The sequence below is a fragment of the Salvelinus namaycush genome, chromosome 12, assembly GCF_016432855.1.
Source record: "Salvelinus namaycush isolate Seneca chromosome 12, SaNama_1.0, whole genome shotgun sequence".
NCBI lineage: Eukaryota > Metazoa > Chordata > Actinopteri > Salmoniformes > Salmonidae > Salvelinus > Salvelinus namaycush.
In genome coordinates, this window is record NC_052318.1 from 15,058,600 (window position 1) to 15,074,236 (window position 15,637).

Consider the following 15,637-nt stretch of genomic DNA (forward strand, 5'->3'; position numbering starts at 1 on the left):
AGACTGATAGTTTGGGTCATGATGACGCTACAAGTTGTCAGTTGAGCTAGCCAATTTGCTACTGTAGTTAGCTATAACTAGTTGACTCGTACGTGGAACTTCGATTTGGGTAATTGACCAAAAAGATTAGCTATATCATTTGAGTCTTGTAATTTGATTGATACCTTGTCGACTGATAAACTGTCATCCTCTAGTTGTCTTATAGGGGTTTAGTCTTTGTTTAGGGCTAAACTTTCCTCTCATTTGTTGAGGTTCTTTGGGTAAGGGTCGCGTGACTGTTTGTTGCGTACTTCGTTGCCTTTTTCGAATCACTTGGCTGGTGTCACATAAAATGTAAAATGTATAGTTATAATCATATTATGCTTTGCAACGTCTACTCAGAAGTGAATGACGTACCACAGCGCTTTTTTTGTGCTCTACTTCTGTGTGTACATGTGGCACATTGGGACGATCCGTTTTAGTTGCATGACTTGTTTAAAAAAAAAAATAAGTCAAGTAATATAAATATACTTTTTGTCTGGCATTTCTCTCGCTGAATGACATGTAAAATATTTATATACATACATACATACATACATACATACATACATACATACATACATACATACATACATACATACATACATGCATACATACATACATACATGCATACATACATACATACATACAATTTACATTTAAGTCATTTAGCAGACGCTCTTATCCAGAGCGACTTACAAATTGGTGCATTCACCTTATGACATCCAGTGGAACAGCCACTTTACAATAGTGCATCTAAATCTTTTAAGGGGGGGGGGTCAGAAGGATTGCTTTATCCTATCCTAGGTATTCCTTAAAGAGGTGGGGTTTCAGGTGTCTCCGGAAGGTGGTGATTGACTCCGCTGTCCTGGCGTCGTGAGGGAGTTTGTTCCACCATTGGGGTGCCAGAGCAGCGAACAGTTTTGACTGGGCTGAGCGGGAACTGTACTTCCTCAGTGGTAGGGAGGCGAGCAGGCCAGAGGTGGATGAACGCAGTGCCCTTGTTTGGGTGTAGGGCCTGATCAGAGCCTGAAGGTACTGAGGTGCCGTTCCCCTCACAGCTCCGTAGGCAAGCACCATGGTCTTGTAGCGGATGCGAGCTTCAACTGGAAGCCAGTGGAGAGAGCGGGGTGACGTGAGAGAACTTGGGAAGGTTGAACACCAGACGGGCTGCGGCGTTCTGGATGAGTTGTAGGGGTTTAATGGCACAGGCAGGGAGCCCAGCCAACAGCGAGTTGCAGTAATCCAGACGGGAGATGACAAGTGCCTGGATTAGGACCTGCGCCGCTTCCTGTGTGAGGCAGGGTCGTACTCTGCGGATGTTGTAGAGCATGAACCTACAGGAACGGGCCACCGCCTTGATGTTAGTTGAGAACGACAGGGTGTTGTCCAGGATCACGCCAAGGTTCTTAGCGCTCTGGGAGGAGGACACAATGGAGTTGTCAACCGTGATGGCGAGATCATGGAACGGGCAGTCCTTCCCCGGGAGGAAGAGCAGCTCCGTCTTGCCGAGGTTCAGCTTGAGGTGGTGATCCGTCATCCACACTGATATGTCTGCCAGACATGCAGAGATGCGATTCGCCACCTGGTCATCAGAAGGGGGAAAGGAGAAGATTAATTGTGTGTCGTCTGCATAGCAATGATAGGAGAGACCATGTGAGGTTATGACAGAGCCAAGTGACTTGGTGTATAGCGAGAATAGGAGAGGGCCTAGAACAGAGCCCTGGGGGACACCAGTGGTGAGAGCGCGTGGTGAGGAGACAGATTCTCGCCACGCCACCTGGTAGGAGCGACCTGTCAGGTAGGACGCAATCCAAGCGTGGGCCGCGCCGGAGATGCCCAACTCGGAGAGGGTGGAGAGGAGGATCTGATGGTTCACAGTATCGAAGGCAGCCGATAGGTCTAGAAGGATGAGAGCAGAGGAGAGAGAGTTAGCTTTAGCAGTGCGGAGCGCCTCCGTGATACAGAGAAGAGCAGTCTCAGTTGAATGACTAGTCTTGAAACCTGACTGATTTGGATCAAGAAGGTCATTCTGAGAGAGATAGCAGGAGAGCTGGCCAAGGGCGGCACGTTCAAGAGTTTTGGAGAGAAAAGAAAGAAGGGATACTGGTCTGTAGTTGTTGACATCGGAGGGATCGAGTGTAGGTTTTTTCAGAAGAGGTGCAACTCTCGCTCTCTTGAAGACGGAAGGGACGTAGCCAGCGGTCAAGGATGAGTTGATGAGCGAGGTGAGGTAAGGGAGAAGGTCTCCGGAAATGGTCTGGAGAAGAGAGGAGGGGATGGGGTCAAGCGGGCAGGTTGTTGGGCGGCCGGCCGTCACAAGACGCGAGATTTCATCTGGAGAGAGAGGGGAGAAAGAGGTCAGAGCACAGGGTAGGGCAGTGTGAGCAGAACCAGCGGTGTCGTTTGACTTAGCAAACGAGGATCGGATGTCGTCGACCTTCTTTTCAAAATGGTTGACGAAGTCATCTGCAGAGAGGGAGGAGGGGGGGGAGGAGGATTCAGGAGGGAGGAGAAGGTGGCAAAGAGCTTCCTAGGGTTAGAGGCAGATGCTTGGAATTTAGAGTGGTAGAAAGTGGCTTTAGCAGCAGAGACAGAAGAGGAAAATGTAGAGAGGAGGGAGTGAAAGGATGCCAGGTCCGCAGGGAGGCGAGTTTTCCTCCATTTCCGCTCGGCTGCCCGGAGCCCTGTTCTGTGAGCTCGCAATGAGTCGTCGAGCCACGGAGCAGGAGGGGAGGACCGAGCCGGCCTGGAGGATAGGGGACATAGAGAGTCAAAGGATGCAGAAAGGGAGGAGAGGAGGGTTGAGGAGGCAGAATCAGGAGATAGGTTGGAGAAGGTTTGAGCAGAGGGAAGAGATGATAGGATGGAAGAGGAGAGAGTAGCGGGGGAGAGAGAGCGAAGGTTGGGACGGCGCGATACCATCCGAGTAGGGGCAGTGTGGGAAGTGTTGGATGAGAGCGAGAGGGAAAAGGATACAAGGTAGTGGTCGGAGACTTGGAGGGGAGTTGCAATGAGGTTAGTGGAAGAACAGCATCTAGTAAAGATGAGGTCAAGCGTATTGCCTGCCTTGTGAGTAGGGGGGGAAGGTGAGAGGGTGAGGTCAAAAGAGGAGAGGAGTGGAAAGAAGGAGGCAGAGAGGAATGAGTCAAAGGTAGACGTGGGGAGGTTAAAGTCACCCAGAACTGTGAGAGGTGAGCCGTCCTCAGGAAAGGAGCTTATCAAGGCATCAAGCTCATTGATGAACTCTCCGAGGGAACCTGGAGGGCGATAAATGATAAGGATGTTAAGCTTGAAAGGGCTGGTAACTGTGACAGCATGGAATTCAAAGGAGGCGATAGACAGATGGGTAAGGGGAGAAAGAGAAAATGACCACTTGGGAGAGATGAGGATCCCGGTGCCACCACCCCGCTGACCAGAAGCTCTCGGGGTGTGCGAGAACACGTGGGCAGACGAAGAGAGAGCAGTAGGAGTAGCAGTGTTATCTGTGGTGATCCATGTTTCCGTCAGTGCCAAGAAGTCGAGGGACTGGAGGGAAGCATAGGCTGAGATGAACTCTGCCTTGTTGTCCGCAGATCGGCAGTTCCAGAGGCTACCGGAGACCTGGAACTCCACGTGGGTCGTGCGGGCTGGGACCACCAGGTTAGGGTGGCCGCGGCCACGCGGTGTGAAGCGTTTGTATGGTCTGTGCAGAGAGGAGAGAACAGGGATAGACAGACACATAGTTGACAGGCTACAGAAGAGGCTACGCTAATGCAAAGGAGATTGGAATGACAAGTGGACTACACGTCTCGAATGTTCAGAAAGTTAAGCTTACGTTGCAAAAATCTTATTGACTAAAATGATTAAAATGATACAGTACTGCTGAAGTAGGCTGGCTAGCAGTGGCTGCGTTGTTGACTTTGTTTGAAAGTGTAGCTGGCTAGGTAACCTCGATAGCAGGCTAGGTAACCTCGGTAACTGGCCAGATAATTAGTCTAACTACACAATTGTCCTAGATACAAGGACAGCAAAGACAACTATGTAGCTAGCTAACACTAGCTAGCTAACACTACACTAATCAAATCGTTCCGTTGTAATGTAATAGTTTCTACAGTGCTGCTATTCGGTAGAAGTTGGCTAGCTAGCAGTGTTAGCAGTGTTAGCAGTGTTGACTAGCAGTATTGACTAGGTAGGGGAACGGCAGCGCGGCGGACGAAAATAGCTGGCTAGCTAACCGAAAATTACTCGAGACTCCACAGTTATCTTAGATACAAGGACAGCAAAGACAACTGTGTAGCTAGCTAACACTACACTAATCAAGTCGTTCCGTTGAATGTAATAGATTCTACAGTGCTGCTATTCGGTGGCTAGCTGGCTAGCTAGCAGTGTTGATTACGTTACGTTACGTTAAAAGGACGAAAATAGCTGGCTAGCTAACCTAGAAAATCGAATCGCTCTAAACTACACAATTATCTTTGATACAAAGACGGCTATGTAGCTAGCTAAGATCAAACAAATCAGACCGTTGTACTGTAATGAAATGAAGTGAAATGTGATACTACCTGTCGGAGCGAAGTGGAATGCGACCGGGTTGTTGAATGCGGAAGCGGAATGGACATACATACATACATACATACATACATACATACATACATACATACATACATACGGTACCTGTCAAAAGTTTGGACACACTTACTCATTCCAGGGGTTTTCTTTATTTTTTACTACTTTCCACATTGTAGAATAATAGTGAAGACATCAAAACTATGAAATAACACATGGAATCATGTAGTAACCAAAAAGTTTTAAACAAATAAAAATATATTTGAGATTCATCAAAGTAGCCACTGTTTGCCTTGATGACAGCTTTGCACACACTTAGCATTCTCTCAACCAGCTTTGAGGTAGTCACCTGGAATGCATTTCAATTAACAGGTGTGCCTTGTTAAATTCATTTGTGGAATTTCTTTCCTCAATGTGTTTGAGCCAATCAGTTGTGTTGTGACAAGGTAGGGTTGGTATACAGAAGATAGCCCTATTTGGTAAAACACCAAGTCCATGTTATGGTAAGAACAGCTCAAATAAGCAAAGATAAATGACAGTCCATCATTACTTTAAGACATGAAGGTCAGTCAATCTGGAACATTTCAAGAACTTTGAAAGTTTCTTCAAGTGCAGTCGCAAAAACCATCAAACGCTATGATAAAACTGGCTCTCATCAGGACCGCCACAGGAAAGGAAGACCCAGAGTTACCTTTGCTGCAGAGGATAAGTTCATTAGTTAACTGCACCTCAGATTGCAGCCCAAATAAATGCTTCACAGAGTTCAAGTAACAGACACTTCTCAACATCAACTGTTCAGAGGAGACTGTGTGAATCAGGCCTTCATGGTGGAATTGCTGCAAAGAAACCACTAAAAGACACCAATAAGAAGAAGATATTTGCTTGGGCCAAGAAACACGAGCAATGGACATTAGACTAGTGGAAATCTGTCCTCTGGTGTGATGAGAGCAAATTTGTGATTTTTGATTCTAACTGCTGCGTCTTTGTGAGAAGCGGAGTAGGTGAGCGGATGATCTCTGCATGTGAGGTTCCCACCGTGATGGAGGTGGTGTGATGTGGAGGTGCTTTGTTGGTGTCACTGTCAGTGATTTATTTACAATTCTAGGCACACTTAACCATACATTTACATTTAAGTCATTTAGCAGACGCTCTTATCCAGAGCGACTTACAAATTGGTGCATTCACCTTATGATATCCAGTGGAACAACCACTTTACAATAGTGCATCTAAATCTTTTAAGGGGGGGGGGGGGGGGGGGGGGGGGTTAGAAGGATTACTTTATCCTATCCTAGGTATTCCTTCATGGCTACCACAGCATTCTGCAGTGATACACCATCCCATCTGGTTGGTGCTTAGTGGGACTATCATTTATTTTTCAACAGGACAATGACCCAACACACCTCCAGGCTGTGTAAGGGCTATTTGACCAAGAAGGAGAGTGATGGAGTGCTGCATCAGATGACCTGGCCTTCACAATCATCTGACCTCAACCCAATTTGAGATGGTTTGGGATGAGTTGGACCGCAGAGTGAAGGAAAAGCACCCAACAAGTGTTCAGCATATGTGGGAACTCCTTCAAGATGGTTGGAAAAGCATTCCAGGTGAAGCTGCTTGAGAGAATGCCAAGAGTGTGTAGAGCTGTTAAGGCAAAGGGTGGCTCTTTTGAAGAATATCAAATATAAGATATATTTTGATTTGTTTAACCTTTTTTCTTACTACATCATCCAATATGTGTTATTTCATAGATTTGATGTCCTCACTATTCTACAATGTAAAGAATAATGTAGTACACACACACAGTCAAAATAGAGAAGAACCCTTGAATAAGTGTGTATAAACTTTTGACTGTGTGTACAGTTTGATAACTGTTTAATATCAATAATTTCTGGAGGGAAAGTTAACCATCCAACTGGACTGAATTAAACACTAGCTGTCAAATTGTGTTATTTGTACAGTACCAGTAGTATTCATTCTTTGTCTATAGATAACCAGAGAGAGTTTCGATTAGAGCAGGACATGTTCTGTATGCTGTTGGGTTTGGCTATTGATGATTTATGATTAAGCTCCCTAGTGTAGAGTTCATCTGGCCTTCATATTTTCCTTATCTCCGTATTAGAGGCAATAAAAAGTCTTTACTCCAATATAGGTTTTTGAACTCTGATCATTCTGGACAGAGTGGATTTAATCTAGGGTGAATTCATCCTACTTAATTTACTTTAGGCCTAAGCAGTGCCTTTATCGAAACAATGGCATATTTTATCAGTGACCTGTTTGCTGTACAGTTGTGCTAAGATTTTGACTCCATGTTTGACTCTTATACTTGCCTCTGTAATTGGCTGAGCACGTGTACTCGGCCCAGGCCAGGTTCACTGTGATTGGAGGGAAGCCTTCAATACAACCACCGTGGCCAGCAGGCAGCTTAATGTTGGAGATTTCACTGGCCTGTCCGGAAAGACAGGGATTATGGGTGTTCATCTTCACCATTGAGGAGTTGTTTTCTAATCCCACCTTCTCCACCTGTTTATCCTGGCTTGTAATGTAGCTCAAGACTTCTTGGACATGTAGCACGCTGTTGCCGCCAGTCAGTCATGACTATTTAATTATAGGAAACCCTGTTTCTACCTAACAGTCTTCAAGGTTAGGAGGTGTATTTGATTGGAAAATCTCTATTTCTGTTCTGTTTTTGTGTCTGGTATCATTTGTTCAGATCCTCTATTTACACTCACTGTCAGTACAGGAGTGGCGTCCAGGTGAGATTAGACTATATCCTGCACTGTTACTGTGTTGAGAAATGTGATTGCTGTGTCAGTCTGTCCACATATCGTTTGCCTTATTTTGGAGACTTTGTCTGTATTTTCATCCCAATTTCCCTCGCTGCTATTTAGTGATGGGGGGGGGAAATCAATAGTTACATATCGGGGATATTATTTTTGACAATATATTTTCATCAATTATAACTATTATATAGTTTTGACAATATCACAATATTATTTTGGGCAAGTTTGCTGTACCTGCACCAAAACTCCAGTATTTGTCCTTACATATTCTCCATCTTTTGAAATGGGGAGCCAATTTGTTTTCAGCACGTTTATTTCTGTGACTGATCTAAACTTGTTTTCTCGTGGCTCTCTTGTCCCTCTGCATCAGACATATGGTGAGCATATTGTTTGGACATCGAAACGCAATGAAATCACAGTATCGAATCACAATACATATAGAATCGTGAGAATCGCAATACATATCGTATTGGCACCTAAAGTATCGTGAAAATATTGTATCGGGAGGTCCCTGGTAATTCCCAGCCCTATTGCATTTAGCCTGATGTTTTTGCTACTCTCAAAGTTATCTAGCCCAAATCCTTCTTCAGAGCCACAAACTGTTGTAGGACTAGTCAATAAATACTGCCAGGCACTTCTACATCTAGTAATGAAACATTTTTTCATATTTTTTATTAACTGACAGGCAAATGAGGCAGTCAGCTATTACTCTTTAGACCTTCTTTGGAATGCAGACTATAGTCATGGGATATTCACATGGGATGTCAGTGTGTTGCTGTATTTTATGTCAAACTCTGGCCTGGAATCTAATCTCTGTCATGATCCTGTCTTCCAGGTCCCTTACAGAATCAAGTAGTGCTGCAGCCACCAGGACCGTGTTACAACATGGCCCACCAGCCTCCATACAACCCAATGCAAGCCAAGGGCCCCATGCCGCCTGGCCCTGGACTCTATAACTCTGGGCCCTACCAGCCCATCCCACCAGTCAGCTCTTACCAGGCCTCCCCAGGTCAGCCCATGTTAAACAGGCCTCCTATGGGACCTCCCCACCCCATGACCTCCCCTCAGTCCACCAGCCCTTTCCCAGGCCCAGAGCAGGCCACCCCTGCTCTACCTGTGTCTGCTAACAGCTACTACCAGCACCCCCCAGCCTGGCAGTATGGGGCCCTTCCACTGATGGGAGCTCCTCCACCAATAGGGGTGCCGCCTCCTATGGCCACGCCTCCCCTCGCGTTTGTGGATAATCACGTGACCTCCTCGCCTAGCTTGGCACCACTCCAGGCCTCCTCGGCGGGGTACAGCGCAGCTCCTTCTCCTGTCTACCACAACGCCGTGCAACCCTCGGGTCCTCCCTTGCCTCCAACCTCCCTCCACAGATACACCCAGCCAGGTAAAACGCAGTGCAGGAGGGCTCTGGAATTAACACACTGTTACATATGCTACAGCAGTTTGACCTCCTACGATGAAAAACACTTGGTTGAAAAACATTTAGGCATTATGATATGACATTGACTGGTGGTTTGACTGTGTAGTGACACTTCATATCAGGATTAACAACAGGTCACTATGATGTCACAGGGAAGCGCCAGAAGTGTTCTAGCAAGCTGATGTTGGAAGTGGACATTGCCCCCTGCTGACACACACACACACACACACACACACAGATCCAATTGGCTGCACATATCTCCTTGGCAGAGACTCTTGAAAAGTTGTCCAGGGACCGATGGAGAGTTCCAGTAACCTCTGGTGATATACAAATCCATCACCAATATCAAATCAAAAACAGATTTTATTGCCGCATGCGCTAAATACCACAGGTGTAGACATTACCATGAAATTATTGATTACAAACCTTTACCAACGATGCAGTTAAACAAATAAATAATACAAAATACAAGTATTAACACAAGGAGTAAAATTATCAAGAATGGAGCTATATACAGGGAGTACCAGATCAATGTCCAGAGGTACGAGGTATTCGAGGTAGACATGGGCATGAATGCAGGGTAAAGTGACTAGGCATCAGGATAGATCATAATAAGGTATTTGAGGTAGATATGGACATGAAGGCAGGGTAAAGTGACGAAGCAGCAGGATAGATAATAATAAGGTATTTGAGGTAGATATGGACATGAAAGCAGGGTAAAGTGACGAGGCATCAGGATAGATAATACGGTATTTGAGGTAGATATGGACATGAATGCAGGGTAAAGTGACGAGGCATCAGGAGATGGAGTAATAACAGTAAGAACATGGTAGCAGCAGGGAGTGTGTGCACCTGTTCTTCAGTAAATGTTGGTAATTTATACTGGAATAGCTGAAAATAAATATTAATTCATAGTATTCCTTTTTTATATCTGTTCATGAGTTTTTAGTAGATAAAGAAATTGCCTAATTAATGAAAAAAACATCTAATCAACAATGGCATTATTTTCAATTAACTCTGCAACTCTTCTACCTATTGACTTATTTCACAACTGAACAGTTTGCTGCCAAAACAAAGACAAATTAACATAGTAAAATATGTCTGCGCTATATATAATCACGCTGAAACCGTAATTTTAAACACCAATAGTATTCACTAAATTGAAAACCATCTTATTTAATTATTTCAGATATTTTTATGTGATATGGCCACACAGAGAACCTGAGGTAATTAGATGTCTGTAAAAATCGGATGATTTAGATTACATAAAATCCTTGAAATCCTTGAATCTGGTGGTTTCTAGTAATATACCTTCCCTTTGCAAACCTGTGTGTGTGAGAGAGTGTCAGTGTGTGTGCATATATAGTCTTGTGAATGTGCATAGAGGCAGTGCAAGATAGTCTGGGTAAGCATAATTTCATGGGTTCAGATAGACATTTTAGTCACTTACTCAGGACTCACCCACACCACTAGCGGTATTTATGGTGTGTGGCTGTTGTGGTCAGAAGCCATCAGTGATTCATGAATGACAATCAAGGCCATTATCGCATTATGTAACAATGTGGTGTAAGAAATATCACGTTAGTCATCAAGGATGACTCCTTGATGACTGATTTTTGAATAGGATTCACTCCAATTTGGCCAGTTGACTATTTTCATTCAAATTGATTTGTTACCTTGATTTGATGACAGAATATTTATTCACACTTACAATATCTGAATGACAGATTTTTGCTATTGGAAGAATGGTTCACTCTTGTCTGAAATGCCCCAGTCAGTGTAGTCTCTGTAGTTACTGGGGTTCATTGACATTAGCTAGCTCTGGGTCACCAGCATCAGCTGTCGTGGGACTCGTCACCTCCAGTGTAGGGATATAATGTTACTCTCCTCAGAGGGGCCTATTTTCCTCTTATGCACGATAGTCCCCATACCATATACGATATACTCAATTTCTCTATGGCTAATTGGTCTTTTGACCAATCATATCACATCTTTTTCAGAGTCAAAAGACTTGGTGAAATTAAAATCAGAATTGGGCTGCCTGTGTAAATGCAGCCATAGGCTACATTGTCATGATATGCATCATGTATCATCATGATGCAGCCTATAGGTGCCGGTTTTATTGCCTTAGGTTAGGCCTATGTACAGGTTAGCCTTGACCGAGCCAGTGATGCATGGGCTGGCAGCACAAGACTATGTAGGAGCCACTTCTGTAAATATATAGTTATGTTGACATTTTGGCCAAGGTTTGTGTTGAGGGTTGTGATAGGATACTGTATAAGACATTTTAATATATATGGCAAATGATCCTGAATGATGTAATGTTGTTGTGGTTGTCCAGGCTCTGCCCCTCCTCCAATGAAACCCGTGGCTCCTCCTCACACATACCAGCCAGGTATGACAGCACCTTACGGCCAGCCACCTACAGGACCCCCACCCTCGATGAGACCCACTCCACCCCCCATGGGCAATGCTACCCCTCCCCTTCCCTTTGGCCCCAAGACTGATGGTAAGGAAATATCAGTTCTGGGACTGTAGTCTTACATCTCAGAGCAGGAGTGCTGATCCATGTTCAGTTTTGTATTTTAAATCAAATGAATAAGAGGGTAACCTGATCCTAGATCAGCACTCCTACTCTGAGACATTTTGTTTTTATCCTCATCTAACAATATGTTGTTTACCTTGGTCTTTGAAGCATCCACAGATATTTGTAGTTTATTTGTTGTAAATTGAAGTTTTAGTGGGGGGGTGTATCCCAGAGTATCTCCAGCAGCCACGCTTGGGGTCTCATTTCCTTCTCTTTCCTCCCACCATGACAGCTCAGTGTGGGAGTGATGCTAGTGATGATGCTGCCCACACTGAGTACGACAACCAGGAGAATGATATTGAGTGTCCAGGTGTGGTTTAGTCACTATCAGTGTTGTGGTACTTGTGTTTGTGTGTGTGGTCCCTGTGTACTTTTGATGTCCTCTATTAGATTTTTAGCATGGTTTCTCAAAGGAGGAAAGGCCCAGAGAACTTCCATGGATCTTTCAGATATTCTGTGTTTACATTCAACACTTTCTAAGTCTGTGTCTTAGTTTTTGCCATTATTACATTTTAGTGACCTCATGGGTATCCGATTTTTCATTACATTTTTCATTAAAGTGTCTTAATGTCTTTCATTGTGAGTGAATTAGGTGCGTTGAATGATGCAATTCCTACATTTACTCTATCATGTGGCAATGAAACAAAGTGACCTGAAACATAAAACAAAAACATCTATGCTAATTACTAAGTTCTCTGAAAACATTTGGTCAACACTTTTTTTCCCCCAAAAAAACTGAACTAAACTCATCCTGACTCTGGAATCTTTGCTCTGCAACAGGACACATACCCACACCTGCTAATGGCGCTCAAGTTCCCAACAGCTTTGATCACTTGGAGACAGGCCCTAAAATGGGTAAGTCCTCTACTACTCCATAGTTTAATCAAAAATGAATGACTAATATTACATTTTAGTCCCCTATATTTACTGCTAGCAACACTCAGAACTGACATGAGGCCTGTTTTGGTGCTTGTCCCTATAGCTGGCCCACCCCAGCAGCCAGCCCCCCCTGCTCGACACATGGGTCTGTCCTACCCCTCTTTACCCCCAGGGTACCAGAACACCTCCGCCTCCCCCATGCAGGCCCAGACGCAGCCTTACAGCCATGCGCCTCAGTCATACCAGCAGGTAAGACACCAGACTGCTCTCTCTTTTCTCAATCCAAATCCAAGACTGACATACTAACAGTACAAAGCTCAACTTTCTCTATTATATACAGAGCTTAGCACTTGCCTGATCACGTGAACACTTAGACATTTTAAAATGAACTGTGAATGTTGAAATAGGACATGAATAGATTGTTCAAATATTGAAACTTACCAGTGTTGCGTCCCAAATGGCACCCTATTCCATATAGTGCACTGCTTTTGACCAGGCCTTTGTTCATTGTACTCACCACTGTACTGTCCTATGTTTCCTCCCCAGTCGTCTGCAGGTCCAGCCCAGCTGAGCCCCTCCCTGGCTGGGTTGAGTCTGCAGTCCCAGACCCCTGAGACCCTGAGGGTGGTTAACCTGCTGCAGGAGAGGAGCCTGCTCCCCCCGGGCCCCATCACCCCTCCTACGCCCTGCCTGCCACAGGACCTGCAGAAAATCAACTGTCACCCAGAGTGAGTGATAGTTTGTCTGGCACTGTTTTTCAACGTCAATCCCCACCACAATGTTGAATATTGTCAATAGTGTTAATGTACTTTTACTGTAAAATGTACTGGTTCAGACCTGTTTCTCTTGCCTCCTCTCTCTACAGGGTCTTCCGCAGTACCCTGACCAGCATCCCCCAGACCCAGTCTCTGTTAAACAAAGCCAAGCTTCCACTCGGCTTGCTGCTCCACCCCTTCAAAGATCTCTCGGTAAGATGTTGCCCACTGTCTCCCAACCCTCAGTAGACTCTTCCTTCTACCCTTCCCTCTTCTGGTAAAAGATAGAAGAATGCATTTAGCCTAGAATAACTGTGTATTTAATCTACGCATCTATGATCATGTCTTTTAAATGTAATTTGTTTTTCATTTGTGTGGAATTTGGCATTGACGATTGTCATAACCTAACATGTCCTAAGGGTTTGATTTGTCTGTGAACTGCAGCAACTAGCTGTATTAAGTTTTATTCTTCAAGAATCAATGGTTACAGCTTTTAAAAACTGATGTACCAATCCCAGATTGTGCCTTTTTTTTTATTATTTGGTTTGTCTGTATACTGCAGCAACTGCCTGTGGTCACCTCCAGCACTATAGTGCGGTGTCGCTCCTGCAGGACGTATATCAACCCCTTCGTGACCTTCCTGGACCAGAGGAGATGGAAGTGTAACCTGTGCTACCGGGTCAACGACGGTAAGGACCACAGCCACCAAGCTCCTCTTAAATGACACCCTGACTATTCCCCATATTTGGCACCACTTTTGACCGCATCCAATGTTCATTCCAAACACATGTTTTAAGTGAGAAGTTAGGCTGGTCTGAAGCGGAAAAAGGACATTCACTTGAGCACCAAGGCCTAACTTCACCCATGCTCTACCAATATATTCCAGCACATAGCTTTGACCTAAACGTTCAGAATATCATTCACCTGATGACAGTCGCGATGGACAGTCCTGTTCTTTTGACTGATGACAACCTCCATGTTTGTTGTGCAGTTCCAGAGGAGTTCATGTACAACCCAGTCACCAGATCGTACGGAGAGCCACACAAAAGACCTGAGGTCCAGAACGCCACCATCGAGTTCATCGCACCCTCAGAATACATGGTAAATACACATTATATAGTCTTAAGATCTGTCTATTTAAAGCAAGTCATTGCATGTTATTTTGTCAGAAAATCTGTGGTAAGTGGTTACATTCCCCCCCTTTTATCTGCTACTTAAATGCAGATGAAATGAGCAGTGTTCCACTGTTGCCCCGTTCATAGTGATTCCATCAGGCTTTCTGATTCCATGGAGTTGTTTATGATTTCCTGGAGTTGTTTATCTAGGAAGCATTTGCATGTTTTGTTAGGATGTGATAAGAGTGTGGCGTGTATCAGTGTGTTTATATTGATGGTGTGAAACCTGTCATCCTCAGCTGAGACCCCCCCAGCCTGCCGTTTATCTCTTTGTGCTGGATGTATCCCACAACGCCGTGGAAACGGGATACCTAGATGTCGTCTGTCATTCACTGCTGGAGAACATCAACGCGTATGTCTACATCAGTTACAGCCTGAGGGTGCTCCCCAAATGGCACCCTATTCCCTATATAGTGCACTACTTTTGACCGGAAGCCATTGGGATGCAGATTAAATACAGTCCTGGGATAATGTCCACAGCCCTGACAGGATGGTTCATTACCTATTGTCCTATTAAGCTATGTAATAACATATTCTGTACTGATCAATACTAGGTAGCTAAAAGACTCCAGTTTAGCATCAGATAGCCCTAAAACAATTTTATTTTAGTTTTTAATGTGACTATATACACATTTTTGTCAATAAGATTAATAACAAAGTGATTCAGACACAGAAATAAAATAACTTACAGAAGTATTGAGCAAGAAGGTCAATATTAACTGAACCGCACCACACATCAGTGTGACCTGTGAGTATCGGCTGACTGACTATGTGTGTGTGACAAATAACATTTTATTTGATTTATGTGTGTTCCAGGCTCCCTGGAGACTCCAGGACAAAGATTGGCTTCATCTCCTTTGACAGCACCATCCACTTCTACAACCTCCAGGAGGGCCTGGCCCAACCACAGATGCTCATCGTTTCGGACATTGAAGGTGAGAGACCAGAAAGGGCTTACAAGCTTTGTCATTAGAATAATTCACTGTCTAGAAATGCTTAGGAAAATGAGGAAGGTCCACACTCACTATTTGCAGTGAAAGAAAGGAAAATGTATTTGTTATTTTGTGACAAATGCTTCACCCAATCGGGCTTCATCAGTGTCTAAGTTGTGACAACATGGAAAAACACCCTATAGATAGGGCTACAATATAAATTATGCTGTACTTTTAAAGTCTTTATTTCAGGAGGTTGCAGTGGTCTAATGGTCTTCTATGCTGTTTTTTCCTTTCTTACAGATATATTTTTACCAACACCAGACAGCCTTTTAGTGAACCTCAATGAATGCAAGGAGGTAAGGAGGTTGAGAGCCTGTGCAGATTCCCCAGACAGGCTCTCAACAAAATGTTAAACGAAAATGTTACAAGTCCAATCTGTCAAACTATTCACAGCAACATTGTGAAAATGCATCAATACACACTCACATTGGGTAACTTTTTTTTGCCTGAACCTCTCTGACACTGTTTTGCATTTCA

General features: G+C 44.3%; 1 protein-coding gene across 2 annotated transcripts in view; it reads left to right on the plus strand.

Moving 5' to 3' along the window:
• Window positions 1-15,637, plus strand: part of LOC120056946 (protein transport protein Sec24A-like) — a 31,841-nt gene that overhangs the window by 4,644 nt on the left and 11,560 nt on the right. For both annotated transcript variants that reach the window (XM_039005246.1, XM_039005245.1), the window contains exons 2-12: window positions 8,179-8,733; window positions 11,111-11,278; window positions 12,137-12,211; window positions 12,339-12,484; window positions 12,782-12,963; window positions 13,101-13,203; window positions 13,553-13,679; window positions 13,982-14,091; window positions 14,405-14,517; window positions 14,982-15,100; window positions 15,401-15,456. In XM_039005246.1, the coding sequence (XP_038861174.1) occupies window positions 8,229-8,733; window positions 11,111-11,278; window positions 12,137-12,211; window positions 12,339-12,484; window positions 12,782-12,963; window positions 13,101-13,203; window positions 13,553-13,679; window positions 13,982-14,091; window positions 14,405-14,517; window positions 14,982-15,100; window positions 15,401-15,456 (1,704 nt within the window). In that variant the 5' untranslated portion in view covers window positions 8,179-8,228. The remainder of the gene's footprint in view (window positions 1-8,178; window positions 8,734-11,110; window positions 11,279-12,136; window positions 12,212-12,338; window positions 12,485-12,781; window positions 12,964-13,100; window positions 13,204-13,552; window positions 13,680-13,981; window positions 14,092-14,404; window positions 14,518-14,981; window positions 15,101-15,400; window positions 15,457-15,637) is intronic.